The following is a 26,048-nucleotide window of genomic DNA, read 5'->3' on the forward strand; positions in this document are numbered from 1 at the left end:
ATGTCTCCTAGCTAAAAGGGAGGGGCACACCCAATGGAAAGGAGGGCCCATCACCAGGGAGGATTATACTGTGGTTGCTAAGGGATGCAGGGGGGCAGTCAGGAAGGCCAAGGCAGAGATGGAACTGGGACTAGCTTCCTGGATCAAGGACAACAGAAGTCCTTTTCTAAATACCTTTTCTAAATAGGGGGCAAAAAGAAAGTTTTCTGGGTAATGTGGGGCCTCTGCAGGACATGCTAGGAAATTTAGTTGTTACACCAGACAACAAAGCCAACATATTTAACAATTTCTTTCCCTCCTTTTTCCTGAACAGGGACTGGAACAGTCTTGGCCCCCCTTAAACCGCAGGGGAGGCACACCTAGGCCAAGGAAACAAGAGAGATTTTTCAAAGATTTGTCTAAGCTACAACAGAGCCCTGCAGTTGCTTAGATTTCATAGACATTAGGGCTGAAAGGGACATTGGAAGATCATCAAGTTCAGCCTCCTGCCCAAAGGGCAGGAAGTCAGCTGGGGTCATAGTATCCCAACAAGATAAGTATCCAATTTGCTCTTGAAGGTGTTCAATGTAGGTGCTTGAACCACCTCCGACGGCAGGCTATTCCAGACTCGGGGCTCAGACAGTAAAAAAATTCTTCCTTATATCCAGCCTGAAATGGTCTTGCAGTAGTTTATGACTGTTCGATCTCGTCATCCCTTGGGGCGCTTTGGTGATCAAACGTTCCCCCAGATCCTGGTGGTCACCCCTGATAAACTTATAGGTGGCCATCAGATCACCCCCTGAGCCTGTGCTTTTCCATGCTAAAGAGCCCCATGGCTCTCAGCCTGTCATAGCAAGGTCTGTTTTCCTGACCTCTGATCATGTGTGTGGCTCTTCTCTGGACTCTCTCAAGCTCCTCCACATCCTTTTTGAATTGTGGAGCCCAAAACTGGACGCAGTACTCCAGCTGCGGCCTCACCAAGGCCGAGTACAAGGGGAGAATGACGTCCCGGGATTTGCTCGAGAAGCATCTATGGATGCAAGCCAGCGTTTTGGTTGCTTTACTAGCCGCAGCATCGCATTGCAGGCTCATGTTCATCTTGTGGTCAATGATGACCCCCAAGTCTCTTTCTTCCATAGTGCTAGCCAGCGTAGCACTGAGGAGCCTATAAGGATGCTGCAGGTTTTTCATCCCAAAGTGGAGAACCTTGCATTTTTCAGTGTTAAACACCATCAGGTTCTTGTCCGCCCATTTGCTGAGCTTGTCCAGGTCAGCCTGGATCACCTGCCTATCTTCTGCCGTGGATGTTTTGCCCCAAATTTTGGTGTCATCGGCAAACTTAGAAAGTTCACTTCTGACTCTAATGTCCACATCATTAATGAAGATGTTGAACAATGTGGGTCCAAGGATAGAGCCTTGGGGGACCCCACTGTTCACAGGGCACCATGACAATTGACTTCCGTCAGTTACCACCCTCTGGGTCCAACCACAGATCCAGTTCCCCACCCAGTGATTCATGGTGGACCCAAGGCCACAACTGGCCAGTTTCGCCAAGAGGTGATCATGGGATACCAGATCGAAGGCTTTTTTGAAGTCAAGATATATGACAACAGTCTCTTCTACCTTGTCCAGATGATAGGTCACCTGGTCGTAGAAGGTAATGAGATTGGTGAAGCAAGACCTACCCGCAACAAACCCCTGCTGGCTATCCCTCAGGATTTTGGCATCTGCCAGTCCATTAAGGATGGCTTCTTTAATAAACTTTTCTAAGACCTTCCCTGGGATAGAAGTCAGGCTGATGGGATCCACTTGTCAGATCCACTCTCCTCCCTTTCTTGAAGATAGGCATCACATTGGCCTTCTTACAGTCTTCGGGCACTACACCAGAGCGCCAGGAGTTTTCAAAGATCCGTGCCAGGGGCTGGGCTATGACGCTCGCCAGCTCCTTGAGTACCCTGGGGTGTAGATTGTCAGGGCCGGCTGACTTGAAGGTATCCAGCCTCTCAAGGTGTTCTTTCACAAGGTCAGCATTAATGGAAGGCAGGGGATCTCCCTCACCAGGGCTTCCTTGTCCTTTGGTGGGCATGGGTGTCCCCTGGGACTGATGGAAGACCAATGCGAAGAACCCATTTAATAGGTTAGCTTTTTTCTGGGTGTCAGTTGTTAGCTGTCCCATCTGGTTCAGCCATATATTGAGGATTTTTTGCTATAGAATACAATGTGGTATAATGTAAGTCTAGTGTTTTTCATGCTATTCCATTTATTACAGAAATATACAACAGAGTTTTGCTTCCTTGAATGAAGTAGGAGCAACCAAAAGAAGGAAGTTTCCTTGTTTGCATGCTTTTTAGCCAGTCCTGTATTCCAAATATCTTAGTCTTTGCTCTCTTTTAGCACTAAACTCATGACTGCTCCTTCCAGTTGGGGTTGAATAAAGGGCATTTGGCACACGTTAGCCGTTTTACTAAAGTTTGTGGTGGCCTATGGATCAAAGACATGATTATTAGCTGCTCTCATTCTACATAAAGAATTTAAGAGAAAGGCTGACAACCTATAGCCTATGGGCCAGATCCAGTCCATGGGGCCATTGGATCTGGCCTGAAGATGTGGAGCTTTAGCAGTATTCAGTGGCCAAGGACTTCAGCAGTGGTCTGTGGCATTCCGTTTTGGAGGCTTCTGCCATGCCATTGTGGGAAGAGGCAACAGTGGCAGAGGCTTTTTCCATAGGGAGAAGCAGTAGCAGCAGACAAGTCATGGCACCTTCCTGCCTCGGATCCAAGCTGGATTGTTCCATCCCACAGTCTGAAAAGGTTGCTGACTGCTGCTTTAGAATCTTACTAAGTAGAAAAAATTCAAAAGAGGATAGATTATCCTCAGATAGATTAGATAGATTTATCCACTAGATAAATTCTACCAGTCGTTACAGTAAGTCCATCCAATAGCTGTAAGATAATAACTTTCAGGAAATAATCTTACATAAAATAATCTATGATAACTTGGCCCTTAAATGGTTGTGTGAATTTTTTTAAAAGGAATTGAATGTAGTAAAATCTTATGGACCAAATTCTGCCAAAGTTATATTAGTACAGGCTTACCTTTGTTTCACTAGGGTCTCACTAGTTTAATTAAAAAGTTGATTTGTCCCAAACTAATATCTGGTGGGAGGCAGAGTATTGCACATAATAGTGCTGAAGAAATGATCTAGAGAAATTGCAGCTTGAAGGCAGGAGACAGAAGCATGGAAGCAAAAGCCTGAGATGCTTGGGAGGTCTATGGGAAAATAAACCCTGCCATCTCAAGAGCAAGGTGTATCCAGAATTCAGACCTAGAATAGTGCTCTGGACATCTGTTGAGAAGAGAAGGAATTGCACAAAAATTTAGTTAACTTGTACTAAAATGTTAAAAAGATGTTCTCAAGCTCCCACCAACTCAGAATAGCATGCAGAGTTTGTTGCCAGTGCTCTCGCTTTTTGCAATGCCTTTTCTCCATTGGTGGGGTAATCTTTGTGCTTTTTTAAAGTCTCTTACAAGGAATCATTTAAATATCAGCAATACAGTTGCAACAAAGATTTTGATCCTTACCTTTCCTGGACAGGGAGAATTTTCTGATCTGAAATAACTGATAATGCCTGAGGATTAAGGGCTGATGTACTTAATAAAACCATATGTGTTCTTAGATACCTTTCTGGAAAATACATACTGAATTTCTGATTTTAGGACTAAGGTTAGAATTTAATAATATATCCACTGTCTAAAAGGGACAGCTCCTCCTCTATTAGGCACTTAAGTGCCCAAGTCCCTGAAATAACATTAACACATTTGTAACATGCCATCATCTCAGCCTCAAACCTAAGTCACAAAAGAGCAAGCAGGAGGAAAGCCTATCCAACTCTTGTGTGAATTGTTTTTAGGGACTCGAGCAGGGTGGGAAAGGATCTTGTATATTTTATCTAAGAGGTGAATTAAGATCTGGCCCTAAGCAAAACAGTAGTTCTCAACCTTTTTTGGACTCAAAGCATCCCTCCGTAGATTCAAAGGGCACTCCTTGAAAGACTCTAGGTACCCCTTGGAAAATGCTAGGTCTTAGTTTTTTTGAACTATAGAAAAATAAGAGATTTTTTTTCTGTTGCTAAGACCTCAGAAAGACCACAACAGGTCAGAATGTTTTCAACACTATGGATTCCTATTTTGAAATCTCTTGATTTATCTTGTGAATCATATCTGAACACATAACAGTACTAAATTGTGCGGCACCATGAAAAGAATCTCGAGGCACCACAGGGTGTAATGGCACTCCCATTGAGAATCATTGCTATAGATAAAAATCTGCTATCCTGGATGGTGCAAGCACAACAGTCATATTGACATTTGGCATATTTATTTTGTAGCATACCATTTTCAGAGTTGGTTTAATGCCAGTCAGAATTTTGCCTCGAAAGGATTAATAATTTATGGAAATATAAGTTATTATCTGTGCTGATAAGGTTAGATCAGAATGTATAAAGTTACTAAGCCCCAGGACTTGAAAGAAGAATCAGTGATGATATATAACTGATAATTGAAAGTTTATTTCATCTGGCAATTGGTCACCAGGTAGTCTGAGCCTCCTAATAAGAGAAACAGAAAACAGCAGTGGGTGGATTCTGTTCAAATGGTGTTAGAATGATGTTAATTATTCTGAAAAATAAATGAGAACTAATGAGTGTATATTTTTCAGTTAATCAAGAAATTAAATTAGTTAGAACCACTAAAGCAAAGTGGTTGTGATTTATTTTCAGTATCTTTGTACATTTTTGAAGGTGAATCAACTTGCCTAACCAAGCTTTTTGAAACCACTGCTGTTGTCTTTATCTCAGCCATCTGGTATTGTCTAAGATGACCTATTTTAATTATCAGAAGGCTTTTACTGATGATGTTATTTCATGCCTATTTTGACTTGGCAATTGTTTACCTGTAAAAATAAGGCATGCATGGTATTTGTTTTCAAGTTAGGCTGTTTAAACTGTACGCAGATAACTAAAATTGCCACGGTTTCTATGGTAGTAGCAAAACATACAATTGTATATCTAACTATTGCATTTGTATATGGTAAATTAATAAATAAATGAAGTTTATATTGTAAAGAATTATGTGAATGTGCTGCCATTTGCATTCTCCTAGTGCAAATGCTGTTTTATGTCAAGGGCCTAAGCCCTTGAAGCTCAGCCTGAATCCTGTTAACTTACCAGACTCTCCATCTGCAATCCATTACATTCAGTCTTGAGTGAAAAGCACCATGCCAACATCAAATTTGCCTAAGAAATACTAGCTGAAAATAAAGCTAGTGTTTTGATCAGGAACAATCTCCTTCCCCTTTTAAAGAACACCCGAAGTAAGGAGGAATAGCAGAGCTCTTTGCAGACTGAGTCTCTGCCGTTCTCATATGGCATCTATACACATACTACAAGGTGGAGGGTGAGTGCTTTAATTAAAATGACTCTGAGAGCTGCTCTAATTAAAGCACCCACAATATCATGTTAATTCAGCATCCTGCAATTCAAAATGGTGGAGGGGTGCTTTGACTAAAGCTTTTTTGATGAGCTTTAATTAAAGCACCCTCGCCACCATTTTGAAATGCAAGGACACTGAATACATGATACAGAGGCTGCTGGAGAGCACTAATTATGATGCTCCAGCAGACTCTCTTAATCTAATTAGCATTCATAGCAGAAGGCCGTCACAGGTATAGGTGCCCATAGATAGCCGCTCAGAAGGGAAGGAAATAAACTCAAGGGAAGGAGACTTATCAAAGATATTTCCCTGCAATTCCAGGCCCTCTTCCTTATCTAAAGAACTTAGATTTTACTCTTTGATTTTAATTACAGAAAAACTGATGTTAAAGCTACTTAACGTTTATCCACTGAGGCCTCAGTAATCAGTTCTGTTTTGGGGAGCAAATAAAACATTATTCAGATGAACTCACTTCAGCAGACACACATCTTCTCTGAGCCCCTCCTTTGAAATTCTGTAGGTAACAGACCCAAAGCGGAAGGCATAAGTAGACAGAGCATGCTGAAATGCCATTTCTTTCTTCAGAGTCTTATGAATCTGATTGAACATTTGCACTAGCATTAATGGCACCCTGAGCCACTTTTAAGATCAACACTTTAAAAATACATTTTTCTTCTCCTTTTTGGAGGGTTTGAGTTTCATTTCCTTATGGGATTCCGTGAATGGGTGAGTTGCTGTTTTCCCATACCATGTGTAGGGAAATCTTTTCCTCAGTAGTTCCCTTCTAATTGAGACAGTAAGTATTGTAGTAGCCAATTTTACATTATTTTGCCTCTCTTCTGTAAAAATATATATTTTAAGCCTCACCCATAAAGAAGTAGATTGATTTTGCTAGGTGTACATTTAGCAAATAACATAATGGTGTTGGATCTGACAAGTCAGGTGCCTGCCTTGTAAAATAGAGGGAAATTGGTTAATAAATTTTTAATCCTGTTACCACAAAATTATAAAAGCACATTCTGTTCTTTCCAAATGAGATTTCTTAGTGGCTTATATTTTAGCTGACTTTAAACGAATAATGAGAATTAGAATTTGTATTGTTAATCTTTTTATTTCCCGGTCACATTCATTCCAAGGTGATTACGTATTATAATTATGATTCCAGACTAAAAGTCTGAGTTCACTATTGCCAGTATGTTTAATATCTTATGGTACATCCTGAAAATCATAATAGAAAATAAAAGTAATATGCTTGAGAAAGTATAAGAATTTATTGTAATGTACATTATATGTTGGATATGATAAATAGATGATCATACTTAATGACATATGGAAGAGAGGCAATATACGTATGTCTCTGAAACAATTTTTTTCCTTTTAGGGATTGAAAAATAGTGCTGTTCCCTTTGCTCTTAAATATGTCTTCCAGTAAATGCCAAGATATTTTTTTATTTGTAGCTGTCATTATTACAGAATTTTTTGGTCCTAAAGACTGTAAAAATGAGACTGTCTGGAACTTACAAATGTTGTCAAAATATTGTTGAACATTGTCTCAATCTGCTGCTGCAGATCTATTTCTTGTGAGAATTTTCTGATACTTTTTTCCCCATGGAATTAACTGAAACTGTCTCAAATATTAATTAGGAGCATGATTCTGACAGGTCGGGTATCTATAGTAATACTAAAAGTATTTGACTTTATCCTGCAAGTAGCTACACAATTTACAGGAAGTACCTGAGGGGACAGTAGTACTCACTGTGAGTAAAGATAAGAGAGTCTGTCCTTCTGTTGTCACTGAGTCAGAGAGGGGGATACTTTATCACGTACCTGAAAGTTTAAAAAGACGAATGCTAGGGAGATGACATTTGTTTTAGATACTGAACATGAAGTCTGACCTTTCCTGACAAGTGAATATTCATATAGCTTATGAGAAGTACTGAAAAGGATGTCAGAACAAACCAGATAAAGTCTAAATTAAAAAAAAAATCCGCAAAACAAAAAATCCATTAAACGTGTTTTTGCTATAGAGAGAAATGCTAATTAGCCAAAGAATGAATCCCAAGGCATGACAATTTGTAAGGTAATTACCTTCTTATTCAAGACAACGGTATTGAAAATGGAACAAAAAGATTTCCAGTAAAGTCTTTCATGACTGCCTGCCTAGGGTATTTCAAAGGTGCTTATCACCATGGTATCTAAACCATGAGCAACAATTAAAGATAGTACCTGTCAAAGAAAAGTCTTTGATTTAATATGGCGATGGCAAAAGGTCAAAGGCTAACATAACATATTTGGTCATTATAGTTCTGCATCCAACCCCCCCCAGCTTAAATGTAAAACACATGCGCAGTCAATCTCACATGAAACCTGAGCAGAAGAGGGAAACACACAGAGTCTGTTCACAGTTATGATTGGCAGTCCTGTAATTATTCATACCTGGCGCACTGTAATAGGCCACCCTGTCAGCTATAACTTTGGAAAGATTTCCGCCTTCAGCGGAGAATTCTGTACACGCCCAAGAGGTTAAGTCAGCGATTTGGCCAGTCGCTGACCTCTCTCCCCGCCAACGGTAAAAGTTTTCAGGTGTATCCAATCTTGCCAGCTTGTCTGTTCTCGTCAAGAGCTCTCGAAAGGTCTACGGACTGAAGTTACCCTTATGCTTTGCTTAAAATCTGCATCACGCAGTTTGTAATCTGAGCAACAATATATCTGCATGCTGTACTGAATAAATCAACTTCTCTTTCTACACCGCACGACCACAACTTCCTTCCTACACTGCGACTACCTGTAGCGTAAGTAAAATAAACTTTCTGTGTAACCAATATGCTTTAAATCTCCTGACTCCGACTCACTGCTACTACCCACCTGTCCGGTCATAAATCCCCCCTTGCGCCCAGCCGGTCATGCCGACCCAGGCTCGCAGGTCAGGGGTGCACGGGTCATTTGGGCGTGACAGTACCAACCATGCTAAAAAGTATATCAGTGTGGACATTTTGTTTCATTTATGAGTTTCAATTATAACCATTGTCTACATGCTTGTAGAACATCCTATTAAAAGAATTCCTGTTCATTTAAAATAAAATGCCTGTTATCTAAACATATATACAGCTTTCCGAAAAATAAGTTTGCCTTGCTTTTATGACCATAGTCTCCTTTGACCACATGACTGGAAGACATAATTTTGATCAGTGAAGAAGCAAATTAGGTAATCTTGTGTCACTTCCACCATCCTCTGAATTAGATTGAGTAAATTCTAAAATGTCTGTTGATAGTATAGTACTATATGTAAAAGGAAAATAATCCTTTCCTTCCTACTTTGACAATAAGCTAGCACCCTACAAGATGAGATTTGCCAGCTGAGATGAGTTTATATAACTTCCTAACTGCTGATCATTGGGACTAATTGCTGATAAACACCCACTTGCAAGGCAAAATGGAAATATTTTTGCTCGCTAGGATTCGGGAGCTCTTTCCATAAAAATATGATGTTATCAAATAATTTTGCTTCTAGCAAGTTGATTGTTGAATAGGTACCAGCCAGATGCAAAATTTTAATATTATATCTTTAAAAAGGTGCAATTCATGACACAAAATGCTTTCCTTAAAGGTTTCCATAAAGGTGCTGACTGTATTTTATTATTTCACTCCAGGTGTGGCACTTAGAAATCATAAAGAACAAACCATATAGCACAGTGAAATAATGAAGAAGGCAGGGCATTGGTGGAGAAAGACAATAGTGACTGTAATAGTGAGAAAGATTTCAATAAAGTAATATAATAAGGGCCTTGGTACATGTTAATTTGGGTAGCTCCTAGAGGTCTTAACCCCTGAATTGTCTGCACGGTAACACCTTTAAGAGGCTTAAAGCACTTGTTATGCAGCTCAAAATTATACCACTGCAGGGCAGAATTATCTCTTAATCTGCATAACCCATCTGATGTTCCATTAAGGTGTGGCCACTCCTCACAGATGTGCCACTCAAATTGAAGGTGTGACTGCAAGTTAGCACTAAAGCTGCTCAACATTTTTACAGCTCACAGTATAATGTGTAACTAAGCCCTAAGTCATTTTTATAATATAGAATTTCTGAAACTATTAAATCCTCCAATTTGTAACTTACATTATTATGTTCCTTTTATCATTTTACCATTCAATCCCCTCTCTCGATAACAATCTGGTTACAGCAGTATCTTCCATGAGCTGTAATAATTACAGCACAATTTTTTTAATCCCAAGTCTTTGTTGATTACATTACATTCATTTGTTCTTTGTAAGGTATCTCCAGGTTTAGGACTGTAGGAAAGGGGCTGGAAGAGACCTTGTGACATCATGTGGTTTAAACCCCCACTTAAAGCAGAATCATCCACAACTAAGCTATCGCAGCCAAGTGTCTTTCTAACCTAGTCTTGAAAATTTCCAAATATGTAGATTCCACAACTTGTCTAGGTAGCCTGTCCCTGTGCTTGATCACCCTCATAGTGACAAAGTTACTGGCCCAGTGTCAGAGACTAATAATCAGGATTGAACTCTTAGTCTTCTGACATACAGTCTAACACAGTACATCACACTGAATATCATGAAAAATTAAATACAGAAAGGTTATTAACTTCTGTTTAAAATTGTAGCTAGATAGAAATATCCCTGTTCTTGTTATGGTAGATATATACCATCTATAATTTGTATGCTAGAGTTGAAGTAGAGAAAAATGGCTTGATCAAAACTTAACTATATACGGCTCTGACACTATTTTTTAACATTCTTTTCTGAAAAACAGTATAAGAAAGGTATACTCATGAGCTCTAGAATTTTCTTCACCTCCATGATATGATCTATGAATATCTATGCACATGAAGTACTCAGTAAAGAACAACAATTAGAAGCCGAACCACATATGGATTGCTGGGAGATAATGAGAAGAGCTCTGTAGCCTGAAGCAGGTGGATATTGGAAGTGACAATACTCAGCAGCAGGAAAAAGAAGCAGAGCTCCAGAACTGGCTTAGTTATGAAAGAAGATTAAAGAAGCTAGAATAAGATTATGGAGGGGATACAGAAAGCAGTGTTCTGGCTATCTAGGGTGTGATATGTGGAGCTATGCTTGCTGTCCCCAGGTTGCAGAGCTGATGCTTATGAGCTTCACTGGTTGCCACATGAGGCTGGGAAGGGATTTTTTTCACCTTCTGCTGCTACAGGATTTGGAGTGTTCATTTTTCTTAGAAGCATTGGGAGCTCAGGATCTTGACTGAGGTATGACAGTGTTTCTAGTGGGACTAAAACCTAGAGGTTCCCAAATAGAGTGTCTTGCCCCCTCTCCCCCCCCACACACACATGCACACACTCAGGGTCAGCACGATCACCCCATAGCATCATAAACAATTAGAGTTGAAAGGGACTAGGACCGTGAGAAATTTCACCGGGTGTTATATTTCAAAGCTGTTACAATGCGTTCTGAGCTTGAAACAGCAAAATCAAAATGAAACAAAAAGCTTCAAAATAGCTTTGAAACGAAACAAATGCACTCGAAACGTTTGGGAAGTTTCAAAACATTTCAAGTTTCAAAGCTGGGCTTGCATGGCTTCAGTGCCAGTCCCAGCTAGCAGTGGCAGCCTGCTGTCATCTGCATGCAGATCTAGGGTCCTGTGCCCCCCAGGATGAGTCTGGCACAGCCCCCCCAGGGGGTGCGGGCCCCTACACCTGCACACCGGATGACAGTGGGGCCAGCGGCAGCAGCAGTCTTCCTGGCACTCAGCACAGGCTGCACCTAGAGCCTATCCCAGCTGGCAGCAGCAGCCTGCTGTCATCTTGCATGCAGATCCAGGAGCCTGCACCCCCAGGAGGAGTGCATAATCCTGTCATCCTGGATCTGTGTGTGGGATGACAGCAGGCTGCTGCTGCCATGTGAGACCAGCACTGGGTGCAGCCTGCACCTAGCACCGGGAAGATTGCTGCTGCTGCTGGCCCCAGGCAGCAGCAGCAGCCTCCTGTCATCCCACATACAGATTCAGGGACCTGCACCCCTGGGAGGAGTCTGGCAGAGATGCAGCCCTCCCAGGACTGCAGGCCTCCGGATCTGCACGTGAAATGACAGAAGGCTACCGCTGCCAGTAAGTGAAAGCAGTTTTCCTTTCAACTGTTTGAGATGCAGTTTCCCAGAACCCTCTGCACCCATCTCCTTGAAACTTGACAGACTTCATGCCCTCAGAAGGGGCTGCCATCCCTGCAATTTTAATCTGAATCAGGCAAGAATTGATGAGGTTTTAGATATTTTCATGATTCCCTATTATAGCCTTGGCAAAACATTGAAACCTGTCGAGGCAGCGAAATGGTTTTGACGAAACAAAGCGGAACAGTGCTTTGAAATGAAATGATTAAACAAAAAACTGTCCCTTTGAAATGGCAAAATGGAAGTCAAAACAAAATGGTGTCATTTCTCACAGCCCTAGAAGGGACCTTTGGAGGTCATGTAGTACAACTCTCTACCCAAAGTAGGATCATCCCCAACTAGCTTATCCCAGGCAGGCCTTTGTCTACCTGGGTCCAAGGATGGCAATTCCACAACCTCTCTGGGTAACCAGTTCCAGTGCTTTACTACCCTCCTAGTGAGGTTTTTCCTAATATCTAACCTAAACTTCCCTAATGGTCTCCCTTGAGACCATTGTGCCTTGTTGTGTCATCATTTCACTGAGAACAGTCTAGCTCCATCCTGTTTGGAACCTCTCTTTAAGTAGTTGAAGGCTACTATTGAAGCCCCCCTGAGTGCATCTACACAGGACACTAACTGCACAGTAGTGGAATAATATCTCACAGTAGCACATCACAGCATCAACAGTGCTAATACAATACTGTGCAGTATTATTAGGCTACTGTTCAGCAGTGTCACTAAAAAAGCTTTCGCTGATGCTTATGCACAGGAACTCCAGGTACTGCAAATTTATTTAGTACTTGTAAAATTAAGTACTAAATAAATGTGCAGTAACCATTGTGCAGTAGCATCTCATGTAGACATTTTTGTCTTCTCCAGAATAAATAAGCCCAGTTCTCTCAGCCTCTCCTCTTAAACCATGTTCCCCCACCCCCTGCCCATTGCTGTTGCCCTCCAGTTTGTCCATATCCTTTCTGTAATGAGGGGCCCAAAACTGTACTCCAGGTATGACCTCATTAGTGCTGAATAGAGAAGATGATCATCTTGATCTGCTGGCACCGCTCTTACTAATGAAGCCCAGTATGCCATTAGTCATCTTCGCAACAAGGGCACACTGTTGGTTCATATTCAGCTTATTTTCCACCATAACCCCAAGGTCCTTTTGTGCAGAGCTGCTATTTAGCCAGTCAGTCCCAGGTCTGTACCAGGGCATGGAATTGTTCCATCCTATGTGCAGGACTTTGCACTTGTCCTTGTTGAACCTTGAGATTTCTTTTAGTCCAATCCTCCCATTTGTTGCAGTCTCTCTGAATCCTAGCCCTACCCTCTAAGGTATCTAGTACTCCCCCCAGCTTGGTGCCATCTGCAGACTTGCTCAAGCTGTACTCCATTCCATCTTCCACGTCATTGATGAAAATATTGAGCATAGCTGGCCCCAGAACCAATCCCTGGGGCACTCTGCTTGATACTGGCTACCAGCTAGATATTAACCCATTAATTACAACCCTTTGAGCCCAATGATCCAATCAGTTCTCTATCCCCCATACAGTCCATTCATCCAACCCATACTTCCTTGGCTTGCTGGCAAGAACGTTGTGGAAGACCATATCAAAAGCCTTGCTAAAGACAAGGTATATCACATCCACCAAGCCACTCAACTCATCATAGGAGGCAATCAGGTTGGTCAGGCATAACTTGCTCTTGGTGAATCCATGCTGATTGTTGCTAATCTCCTTTTTCTCCTCCAAGTGCTTAGAAATGAATTCCTTAAAAACCTGTTCCATGATTTTTCCAGGAACTGAGGGGGGGTCGGGTTGGTCTCTAGTTCCCTGGATCCTTCTTTTTACCTTTCTTAAAGATGGGCACTATATTTGGCCTTTTCCAGTTATCCAGGAGCTCTTTCAATTCCAACATCATTTGAAATCAGAAAGGAATTTCATCATGTGATCACTTTAGTATGTACTGTTGGGATATTTGATTTCCTCTGTATCAGGGGACATGGCTCTCTTTTTTTTGATCTCTGAAGCATATTTTCACAACCTTTTCAGGAGTAGGACACTGACAACCATTCCCCACCTACTGTGGCAGGTTAGGGTCCTGTGCCTTGTAGTTGTGTAACAGGGTTAATTATATTGTTTTAGTTAGACAGTGATTTATATGAGATAGCTTGAATAGGGGTGATGCTACCTCAGTGAGGTGATGCTACCTCAGTGAGGAGCTTGGATTTGATCAGGAGTGGCCAACCTGTGGGATGTGCACCACAAGTGGCACGGGCAGCCTACATGTGGGGCACACAGCAGAGCAGCAGGTCAACAGAGAGAAGAAAGAGCAGGAGCTTGGGTAGGGGAAGAGAACCAAAGGGGCAGTTCAGGGAGGGCATGAGGCTTAATTTGTGACATGCCTGCAAACATAGTTGCCCTCTCTGGACTAGATGACCTCTAGAAGTCTCTTGCAGCCCTACTTTTCTATGATGAAAATACTGAATCTGTAGTTTATATATTGCGTCCCAGAATATTAACAAAACAGAGTAATCATTCCCTGTGCTGATGTAAAATAGCATTGTTCACCTTACAATCCTAAATGCAAAATCCAACATTCAGATATTATTTTTTGTAATACCTTAAAGATAGAAATCCATAACTTACTAGTGTATCCAAATTACAGTTATTTCACTTAGCCTGTATTTCCTTAACTTACTAATAAGAATGCTATGGGAAGACTGTCAGAAACTTTACTATAATTGAGCTATATAACATCAGCTTCTCTCCCTCAATCCACAAAGCCTGTCATGTTGTCATAGAAGGAAATAGAGTTAAGCATGACTTGCCCTTGACAAATCCCTTTTGGCTGTTGTGATCAGCCTGTTCTCCACTAGATGCTTAGAAATAAATTGTTAAATGGCATGTTCCATCATCTTTCCTGGGATCAAGGTCAAACTGAGCAGTCTATAATTTTCTGGATCCTCTTCTTTTCTTTCTTAAATATAGGTGCCATATTTGCCCTTTTCCAGTCATCCGGGACCTCACCCAACTTCCACAAGTTCTCAAACATAATAGACAATTGCTCTGCAGTTACCTCAGCCAATTCCTTGAGTCCTCTAGGATGAATTGCATCTTACCCTGATGACATGAAAACATCCAGCTTCTCCAAGTAATCTCTAAACTGTTCTTGTCCTACTGTAGGCTGCTTATCTCATCTTGTACCCACACTGCCAGCTTCACTCATCATCTGATATCTGACCTTCTCCAAAAAGACTAAAGTAAAGAAAGTTTTAAATATTTCAGCCTCCTTTGCATCATCCATTTTTTGATTGCCCTTCTTTTTCAGTAAAGAAAATTTCCTTTATCTTCCTCTTACTTCTGACATACTCTCAGAATGCTTGTCTGTTGCTTTTTACATCCCATCTTAGCTATATTTCAATGTGTGCCTTGGCCTTAATTTTCTTCCTGTGCAATAGGGCTGTGTGAAATTTTGGTGGCCATTTCATTTCATTTAATTTTGGATTCAGATGTCTCAATGGTCAAAATACTAAATCTGAAACAAAAGGCAGGGCTCCAAAATGAAATGGGCCATCCGAAACACTTTGGATGTTTCAGAGGCAAGCTTGCAGGGAAAGAGGGGGGAGGTGAAGGGGGGAAATGACTGCTCTGATATTGACATCTGTAGCTGGCCAGTGACAGTGATCTGTCCCTGAGGTCCCATCCAACCCTGCTGCAGGGGAATCGAACCAGGGACTGAGGAATCAAACCAGGAGCTGGGGAATCAATCCAGGGCATGGGGAAATGTTCAGATTCTTGAACATTGCCCCAGATCCTGGTTTGATTCCCCAACTCCCCAATCTTTCCCCCAGATCTCTGATTGCTTCTCCCCAGCTCTTCCGGGGGATAACAACAGGCTGCCGCTGCCAGCTGGACATATGAGCAGCTCTGGGCTATTTCCCCAGCTGGCAGCAGCAGCCTGCTAAAACCTGATGTGCAGATCTGAAAGCTGCACCCCCCAGGAAGAATCAGAGAGCTGGGGATCAAACCAGGAGCTCTGGCTGATAGGTAGAGCCACCTCAGCTCCCAGGCAGGTCACGGCACCCTGCCAAGCCACACTGCACCCACACTATGGGGCAGCTGCCACATGGGTGCCAGGTGATGGGGAGGTGATCCCCACACTGTGTGGGTGGGCTCTGCCACTATCCCTCAGAAGCACCAATCACTGAAACACTGAAACAAATCACTGTCCCTCCAAAATGCCAAATCTGAAACAAAAAACACAGCTATTTCAGACAGCCCTACAAAACACCGAAATGAAACACTGTCCCTCTGAAATACCAATTCTGAAACTGAAACAAAGTAGGTGTTTCGCACAACCCTACTGTGCAATACTCTTATTCTCCTTCCTAGTAATGTGGACAATTTCCAGTTTTTGTAGGATTCCCTTTTGAGTTTCATCTCACTAAAATGTTCACCATTTATTCATGCTGGTTATTTGTTCACTTCCTATCATCTTTTGACATTGGGGTAACCTGTTCTTACTCCCTCAATATGGTCTATATCAGACATTACCCACTCTCTGGGATTTCTTTTCACTTTAGACTTCCCTCCCATTGAATCCTGCCCATCAGTTCCATGAATCTGTTAAGTGTTTTTCTGAAGTCCAGTATCCTTTTTCAGCACCCCTTCCTTCCTTTCCTTAGGATCTTGAACTCTGTTTTATCATGGTCACTGTCACCCAAGTTTCTTCCTACCTTCATATCATCAACTGTTTGAGAGCAGAAATTCAGAAGAGCTTCTCATCTAGTTGGCTTTTCCACCATTTGTGCCCTGACATTTCAATATCTCCCAATTAGATTAATATGACTATGTTACAAGCAGTTAATGTTTCATATATCTCACCAAAATTAATAGCTTGATAGAAAGAACATATTCAAGAAATTGAGCTGATGAAACACTGCTATAGTGGAGGATCTAGGTCAGTGTAGATAGTCCATATGCTCTATTATTGGTGTACTTTCATGGCTGGTGGGTATGAATGTTGTTGCAGAGGCAGGTGGGTTAGTTTCTATATCATCTGCCAAGCATTTTCAAAAGCCTGTAACAGAAGGCAGAGGATTTCAGGCCTCTGTCTTGAATCAAGATCATGTCTATAAAGTCTTTGACAGTAAAATCCTGAATGCAGACTTAAGTTCTAAATCAGCACATGATCAAGTAAAATGATTAAATGCAATATGTTGGAGCTTTGCAGTTCAAGATAAGCTACTATATCTGTTCAAACTTAGAGTTGAAAAAGAGTTCATGATTAATATCAACATAAGTCAAGAAAGATCACTTCAGCAAAGAAATCTGTTTTAACATTATTTTATTTCTGATTGTTATGTAATATGGCACCAGCTGCCTAGTAACAATGATTTTGACCATGACTTATATATCATCTTGACCTTTCTTCAAAGTGTGCCATTTTCTTGCAATCTTAAAACTTAGTTATGGATATATTTTCTGTAGCACTAACTTTACACAAAAACAATTCTCAGAATTCCTTGAGGCAAGGATTTTTGTGGGTGATATCTTCTACTGAGCCAACTCTATATTTGGGAGGAACACAAATGAGCTTTTGGGACCTTGGCTTTTTGGCTAAATAAAGTGAAAGGGAGAGTTTAAAGTTTTGGAATGTATCACCTCTTTGTAACAACACTTAACAAAAAAAGGTAACATTTTCCCAGTGCTAGTTTCCAAAGCAATGATTCTCAACCTTTTTAGAGTCAGGGCATCTTCCACAACCTTTTTAAATTTGGGTGTACCCTTGCTTGAGACCCACTGTTTTACTGCCTCCACTCACTTCCATGGTTCTCAACCAGGATGCTGCCACAAGCTCCTACCTGTATTAGGATTTTCTGATAAACCTAAAATAGGTAGAAGCAGAGGTGTAACTACCGAGTTTTATGCCCTGGGCACAACTCTCCTGTTGCTTTGGCGCATGGAGGAGGAAAGGAGGATGGTTTTGCCTGCCCTGGGTGTGCAGCCATCTTCTCCAGCTTAGCAGTGCAAATAGCTGCTTCAGCACAGCAGAACTTCCCTGGCTGAGCAGTATAAAAGGCTGCTTCAGCTTGCCTCAACTCTCTAAACATGCAGTGCAAAGTGCCACGTTCACACTCTTGCCTCAGCCCTTACTGGCCGGACCCTATACACTCCTTTTAGAAACAGAGGGGCTCAGGACAGTCTCCCCTGGATGATGCATCTCAGTTTCTGGAAGGAGCATGTGGGGCTGGACCTGGAAGGAATGCAGGAATAGCATAATCACAGCTGCTTCCCGATCTCCTCCTCAGGAGGCATGCCCTGCATTTTAATCTGGCTCCAGTGAGCACCCACATCACGGCATCCCTGGAAGGAGCTTGCCACACCTCAGATTGCTGTGGAATACTGGCTGAGAACCACTGTTCCAAAGGAAATAAATTAGGTTGGTATGTGCCACTGCAGTAGTTTTAAAAGAAAGGAGATGAGTTTGAACTGATAAATTTATTAAAATAGTTGATAACGTAGCACGATAGAATGGGCATATTAACTGTAATTAAAAATGGACACAAACTAAATGTGGACATTCCTGGCTAAACATATGGAAATGTAATGCAGTTTTCATTGACTCCTGTTGATCTTGGATCTGCTGTTTGTATAGACTGTATTTCATGCTGCTTTTGGCAAATTTATCTAAACATTGGCTGAACAGCCTTTGACACTGCTCTGGGCAATTTTTATTTAGCCCCTGGCTTTTGTGTGGCTGGGCAGCAAATTTCATGTAGCTTTTGACTTCTGCCTGGTTGAGCAAGTTTTGATGCCAGCATGGTCAATCTTTGAATAGAATTCTTATGAAATCAGTCTTTGCTGATTTTACTATACTGGGTATTTGGGAATGTATTTCTTTACATTAATGGGCATCCTGTACAATTTTTAGTCTTGACACTAGCATTTTAAATGCTTTATTTTCTACTTTATTTGATTTCTTACTTCAGTTAAACATTCCAGGCTCAATTCTGTTATTGATTAAATAATTCAATTATTTACACTTATGCACCAATTAGAAAGAGATTGTAATATAATTTACTTGAATAGGAAAAAAAACCTTTTTTGATGAGCTTTTCATCATCTACTATTCCTAATTCATATATTTTTATCATCAGGCCTTAAATTTAGATTGTATGCTGAAGGTTTATACCAGTAATTCTCAAGCTGGGTTCCAAGGCACCGTTGGCTCCCTTGAGATCCTTTCAGAGGCATAGCAGGCTGACATACAGTATTAGCTCTGTTGGGTATGCAAACAAGTGTCACAAGATAAACCCAGAGATCCAAAGAGGAATCTATAGTGTCAGAAATGTTCTGACCTCTTGTGGTCTTTCTGAGTTCTTTGCAGTAGAAAAGTTGCTCTAATATTTTTCTGTAGTCAAAAGATGAGTGAAAACTAAGAGCTGGCATTTCCAAGGGGTGCCTCAAATTTATCAAGATTAAGAACTACTGGTTTACACTCAGACAAGAAATTTTTCTTCTGCTCTCTAACAAAGAAACCATTTAAAATGTATGTACTTCATTTGAAAGCAAGGAAGAAAATTAATTCATTAGCTGTAGATGGCCTATAACCCCATGGTGTTCCCCACTTGGGAACTAATTCATGTCTACTTCAACTTTATCTTCTGGAAAAAACTAGGAGCAAGTAGGAACTAAAGTACTGTCTTTCTTCTTTCTTTGCCTTTTGAAGGAAAATGCTAAAAGAAACAAAGATACCAGAGAGGAACTAGATTGAAATACTCATGCCCAGGCACAGCTTTTCAGGCCATGTGATCTTTGTGACCAGCTTTGGATTATGGGTTTACAAGATGAGATATTCAGGGCCCTGAAGAAGAAAGAGAGGCATGGAATTTAGTAAGCAGTCAGACAGGTACTGCACAGTTGATTCTGGGGCAGGACTTACCTGTCCTCCCTGAAGTTTCCGTAACAGGAAGTAATTCTTGTTTCCTTGAAACAAGGTGGTAATAAATGGCCAGGTGTGTTAATTTTGCCATTCAAATTATTTACAGAATGTAATTGGCTCAGTGTTACTGATTTTTGTCAAAGTTAGAAAATGATGTACAAGACATTATATACAATTCTGATGTTGGTCATCATCAAACAAACAACTATAGGAAAAGAGAGGTGATTCTAAGAGAGGATAATACAGAGAAAAAACAAACTCCAGGGCAGGAGTTCCATTTTTTGTGGGGAAGCAGAGGACTTTTTTTTCCTATGCCCTCTTGGCCAAATTCAGTTCTACTTTAGGCAAATATAACTCAGTGGAACTCTAAAGCAAATTACGGTTGCTTTCATGAATTCACTTTATTTATATTCTGATGCCAGATGTTTTCTTTGAGTAACCAGAACTATTAACAAACTTTGTGTCACTTAGGAACTTGTTAAATGTTGCACTTTGAGCTGCTCAAATGTTGATAGATGTTAGTGCTAGCTCAAGCTTGGAGCAGTTATACCCTAAGGCTAAAAACCTTCTCTGACTGTCCCCCACACGCATAGCTCTAACTTGCCACTAGAGGGCTTTTAACCAGGGGCCTGACTTGAAGCTAGAGCTCTGAGGTGCCAGGACAGGGTTGGTAAGCCAAGACAGGCTTCTGTCACTCCTCTAGGTAGATGTGTGTGGGAGATGGGTTGAGGGAGAGGGGCAGAACATGAAGCTGAGAGGTGGAAAATTGATGGGATGGGGTGAGTAATGAAATGGGTGGTGGAAAGGAAATGGGGGTGGGCGAAGGAAGTCAACCACTGAAGGATCCAGGAGTCACTTTACATAACACAATGAAGATCTCTGATGATTAGGCAACTTTCATTAGAAACAAGCAAATGAAATATTAAGTGCAAAATGTCTCATGGGGTAGAGAACAACTTAGAAGATCCAACAACTTTTGTACAAAGTCATTGATGAAGTATTACTCATCCCATCTCAAAAATATATTGTGAAATTAGAAGAGGTTCAGAGTAGTCAACCAAATGATAGAGGAAAATCTATGAAGAAGAATTGAAAAAATTGGGCTGTTTTCCTTAAAAAGAATAAAACTAAGAGGCAACATGATAAAAGAATGCAAAGTAATGGACTGTGTAATGAACATTAATTAGGAACTTATTTTCTCCCTGCCTCATAACACAAGAATGGGGGCAACAGTCAATGAAATAAAAGTGACAAATTAATTATGTTATGTGTAATTAACTGTGGAACTCATTTTTACAGGATGACACCAAGAACATGGCAAGATTTAAAAATGACTTGGATATTTATATGTATAACTTGAAACTTAATATGAATTATTAATGCTAACAGATTTTGGAAAGACTATTAAAACTCCATATTTTTAAGATTAAATGAATCTCTTGCAAATAAAACATTAGAATGGTGAGGGAAGATTATGCTACATATTTCTACTTCAGGTTTTCCACACCTTTCTTTTGAAGCATCTCACACTAGGCATTGTTAAACATGATAATGGACTAAATCAGTGGTTTACAATCTTACTAGACACAAGGCTCCCTCAGAAAATGCCAGCTCTCAGTCTTCATTCATTTTTTGACCACAGAAAAATAATAGGGCACTTTCCTGTTGCAAAGAACTTAGAAAGATCACAATGGGTCAGAATTTTTTTAACACTATGGATTCATATTTGGAATCTCTGGGCACTTTTACATATGCTCCAGCTATGGCCGGGGTGGAGGGGGGCATGCTTTAATTAGAGCAGCTCCAAGAGCCGCTCTAATTCAAGCACTGCTGCATGTCTCATATCAGCAATCCCACACTTTAAAATAGCAGCGGGGGCGCTTGAACTAAAGCTTGTTTAAATGAGTCTGCTCTAACGTGCTGGAATTCCAGCACATCAGAGCAGCCTTGGTGCTCATGTATAGGTACCCTCTGGGTTTATCTTGTGAAATACATTTGCACACCCAATACAGGTTTCCCCCACTTTATGGGGGTTCAATTTGTGCGAATTCACAATTACGCAATGACCCTTTTATACCAAAAATTCATTATATGTGAAGTAAATTCACTCTTATGTGATTGGTGTGTTGGAAGCCCACAGTCAGCTGCTTTGTTTGGTGCATTATGGGAGTGACATGCACCAAAATATAGTCTCCTGTATGGATCTGTGCTCTTCACTCGTTGTCTGTGACACGTGTTTCTATAGTTGCCATCCCCATTATGATAGTGCCCTGTGCCTGTGTATACTGTCTGCTATTGGTGAGTACCAAAATTGTCTTGTAAAAGTGGTAGAAATGGGTCTGGAGGTCAGTACAGTTGAGGTCCTGGAATGTACTTGTGACGTCTGTAGGTATTATAGTGCTAGCTCGGGCTGCCCTGTGCTCATCTGCATACAGGTGGCGACAGGGTAGACCCTGGCTCTGGATCACCAGGTCTGCCAGGGAGTGGATCTTATGTTTTTCTCACCTGCCATGACTTTGATGACCTATATATTCCCAGGAGGCAATACCCACGGTGATCCTGCCTGGTCTTTATCCCTGCATCTTCAGTGGGGCTCCAAACCTCCTCTTTACCCTAGCCTAGCCTCTCCAGATGGTGTTTTATGATGTTCTTCCACAGCCAAGTTGCAGTCCTACCTGTTGCAACCTTCTCTGCACCCCAGGGTGTCCTAGTGCCTCTTGTGGGTACACCCTTCCAAGGGCTGGTCTTGGCCTGTGCTCAACAAAATCAAAATAGACAGCAAAAAAAAAAAAAAAAAAAATCACAGAAAAAAACCCCGGCTGCTTCTCAGCCTTCTTGTCAGGCTCTGGCAAAGTCTGTCAAAAAACAAAAAATCCCTTATTCCATTCTCTGCTATGTGCTCCAGTCCAGAGGTTCTCTCTAGCCTCGTGGGCTCCCTCATTCTGGATCCTCAGCTGCAGCTCCGCTCTGGAGATTCCCACTAGCTGCTTGTTTGTAGTCCACCTGCCTCAGGGTCACTCCTACAGTGTTCCTCAGGCACCTTCTGCAGTTTTTGCCTGCCGAGAGTCTCAGCCACTCCTCTTTCCCTGGGGCCTGCAGGGAACTGACCCCTCTCTGGGGCCAGAAATACCTTTGAGCGGCCTCCCTCCACCAATCCTGAGAGAGATGCTGCTCTGGAAATTGGGTGTGTAATTTCCTTCCTTTCTGGGCTGTGGCTGCAGCTGCAGCCCTGTGGGCCGTCCATGCTGCAAGTTCTGTCTCACTCCTTCACAGTATCCCCATTTGTTACATTGTAAAGTGGGTTCCCTTTATGCAAATTCAAGTTCTGTGCCCTTTTCTGGGAACACATGTACAGCATAAAGTGAGGGAAACTTGTAGTGCTAACATCATGTTGCACCCTATGGCGCCATTGAAAGAATCTGAAGACACCCCAGGATGCTGCAGCTCCCTGCTTGAGAGTCACTGGATTAGACAAATACTGGGTTTCTTCCAGTGCGGGCTTTCCTGTGATCCTGTGTCATTCCTGAGTCAAGTGGTCTGTTAACAAGGACCCTTTGTGCACTTAGCCTCCTTCCCGCTACCACTGGCTTATGTGAATAAGAATTCTTCCTTAAAAATTAGGTATAGACAAAATGGAACTGCTTGAATACTTACTGCTGTATCTTATTTATGCCATATTTATAACTACTGTTAATATTTTGTGGCAATATGGCATAGTCTGTCTGGAAAAAGTTACCTGACCTGTTAAACTAACAATTGTCTGCAGCATATATAGTCATAGTATGCATACAGTCTTATTTGTGTGCATTACAGAGAATGTACTCAAGTCTGGTTGACATTTCTCTCTCGGAAGTGCAGATAAGCAATCTTTAGCACAGCTAAAATTTATTTCTGAATGTTTAAGGATACTCCAAAATTTTTTTTATTTATTTGGTGTTTGTTCTTTCACTTGTTTTTCAAATACACAGAGGGGTCATATTTATTAAATGAGCGGAAGGATTTTCTTGCAAGAAGAGAGCAAATTTTGCAAATAAAAAGGCCAGAGATTACAAGTTAAGAATGTAATAACAAATAAGCAAAGGTGGTAGATGGAATGCAATTCTACTGTAGTTTACGTTTTGTAGATGTTTTACTGTGCTCTGTGATTCCATATTTTATTTGGTAACAATCTAATTTCCTCCCTCACTGATTTCTTGCCTACCTGCACTAATAATAAAAGGTATATTTTGAAGTTTGCATTTAATACAGTTTGCTACAGCATATTTGTTTCAAAATGGTATATTGCATTAGCAATGTTCTTTTGTCTGTTTCCAATTTTTCTTTAGTGTTCCTGTCTTCATATATTGCGATTTATTGCAGCACTTCTGGTTCTGTCAAATTTTTTAGTGCTAAGCTATTTTTGGGGGGATTTTTTTGCAAATATGAAAATTCTTAACACAATGCTGTTTGTTTCCTGTGGACTTCAACAAAGACTTGTTTGTATTCTTATGCTTATTTTAAAAGCTGATCAGCATGGATTTGGATTGACATACAAAGCCACAGATCATTCTGATGGCCGTGGTCTCTGTATTGCTAAGTAGGGAAAATCATCTTAAAAACTGTTATATTATGGAGGTTGTTAAACGTTAGATTTTTAAAAATATTTGGTTGCACTGCTTGGAGAATTATTTTTACCATAGGTAACATTTAGGGGACATGTGACCAATTATAGTCATTCTTGCTATTATCAAATGTTACTAAGAAAGTTAATAGTTTTCTCTGTAGTTCTTCTAAATGATGGGCCATAAAAAAATCTGCACATTAAGCTTATGCCCTTTTTTGTCTTTATTCCCAGATCCAAGTCATGTATGACATTACTCAATATGAGAATATTTTTTCTTTGTGCATGATTTTGGAACAACTTCTTCAGATTGGGACAGGAGAAGGTAACATTTCAAGCCAAGACTCTGATGGACAAGAAAAGGACAAATTTCTGAAGAACCTTGATCAAATTATTCTTCACCTTTCTGATGATTTTCCCTTGTTTTCTTTATCTATGTGGAGGCTAAGTATTCTTCTGAACTCAGCTCAAATGCAAATTGATTAAAATAACTTGTCTTCTTTTTAGCAGCACATTCCTTACGACACTGGAAAACTCTTAAACCAGACCATAAAATGGACATTATTGAAAAATAATTACTTTCAATTACTATGCTACACAACAGTATATAAGAATGAAGTTGTTTCCCATTCTATATATAGAAAAAACATAATATCTTGAACACCACAGCAGATAAATGTGGGCTTATAAAATATAATGACGTCTGCATAAATGGAATCTGAGCAGAAAAGAGAACCAATATCTGTAACAGTAAGAGTAAATATGATAAACTTTTAACACCAAGATCTAAAAATAATGGTTGCACATTAAGTGAAGCCACTAAGTCTATATTTGGGGACATAAATACATGGTCTTATTTTCAAAAATAGTACATATCCAGCACCTCCTGTATACTTTAGAGCAAATTTATTAGTTCTGAGCAATTTAGGAAATGTACATTTAGTAGCCTAACTTTAAGCATCCTTAAAAAAATGTAAACCAATTTTAAGATTAGATGACATGCATAGCAAAGACTACTATCATATAATAGAAATACAAGCATATATTCATATGTCTAAGACTAGTGACTTTCAGAAAAAAATATTAGCTGAGAATGGACATTTTATAAATGTACACTACTACGAGACGTTTGTCCTCAATTATTTCTAGCCTCTGATTTTACCAAGATATTTTTTTCATGATTGATTAAATAAATACCTGATTTATACCTTTTTTACTTTTACCATATGCACTGCTCATCTGTAGAGCATACATTGAATCTGATTCACTCTGGTGTAACTGAAGTTAACAACCAAAATAAACTAGGCTCATTTTGTAATTGCTTGAGACTTCCTAAATGTCATAAGGTAGGTAGATAAAATCCCATTTATATATTCACATATTATGTCAATTTTTTACCTTTTTTCCTATTTCTTTATAGAGGAATTAAATAAACAGTTCCATAACAAAAATGTTCCTTAACATGAAATTGCTTTAAAATAAGTGAAACATTTTTCTCAGTGACCCAGAATCTTTATCTATTGGCAGGGTAATTACTACAATGCAGTACAGTATTGTCAAGTAATTCAAACAATGCTAATATCATTTTGTGCTATGTCCAGAATCACTTAATAAATTACACATTAAATGTTTCTCCTCATAATTCCCATCACAAAATTTGTTTCAGATTAGTTTGTTACAAAAAATAACTGAAACAACTTCAGTACCATTCAGAAATATTTGTTGTATTAATTTTGAATAATTTCTATCAGCCTATAGTTTTAAAAAATATTAATATTATGTTACAAAATAAGTTGTGATACTGTTGTTATTTAGGTATACTGTCTTACCAAGAAAATTCTTGCAATTTCTATTTTACCACTCTAACATTATGCTTTAACTATTAAACTTAATT

At 40.3% G+C, this 26,048-nt stretch overlaps 1 protein-coding gene across 1 annotated transcript in view; it reads left to right on the top strand.

Moving 5' to 3' along the window:
* MEI4 (meiotic double-stranded break formation protein 4) overlaps positions 1-25,054 on the top strand; it is a 185,110-nt gene extending 160,056 nt beyond the window's left edge. The window contains exon 5 of the mRNA XM_090064505.1: positions 24,389-25,054. Within this exon, the coding sequence (XP_089920631.1) occupies positions 24,389-24,640 (252 nt within the window). The 3' untranslated portion in view covers positions 24,641-25,054. The remainder of the gene's footprint in view (positions 1-24,388) is intronic.
* The last annotated feature ends 994 nt before the right edge of the window (positions 25,055-26,048 follow it).

Source organism: Crocodylus siamensis, chromosome 1, assembly GCF_052110815.1.
Source record: "Crocodylus siamensis isolate JL-2025a chromosome 1, ASM5211081v1, whole genome shotgun sequence".
In the NCBI taxonomy this organism is placed as follows: Eukaryota; Metazoa; Chordata; order Crocodylia; family Crocodylidae; genus Crocodylus; species Crocodylus siamensis.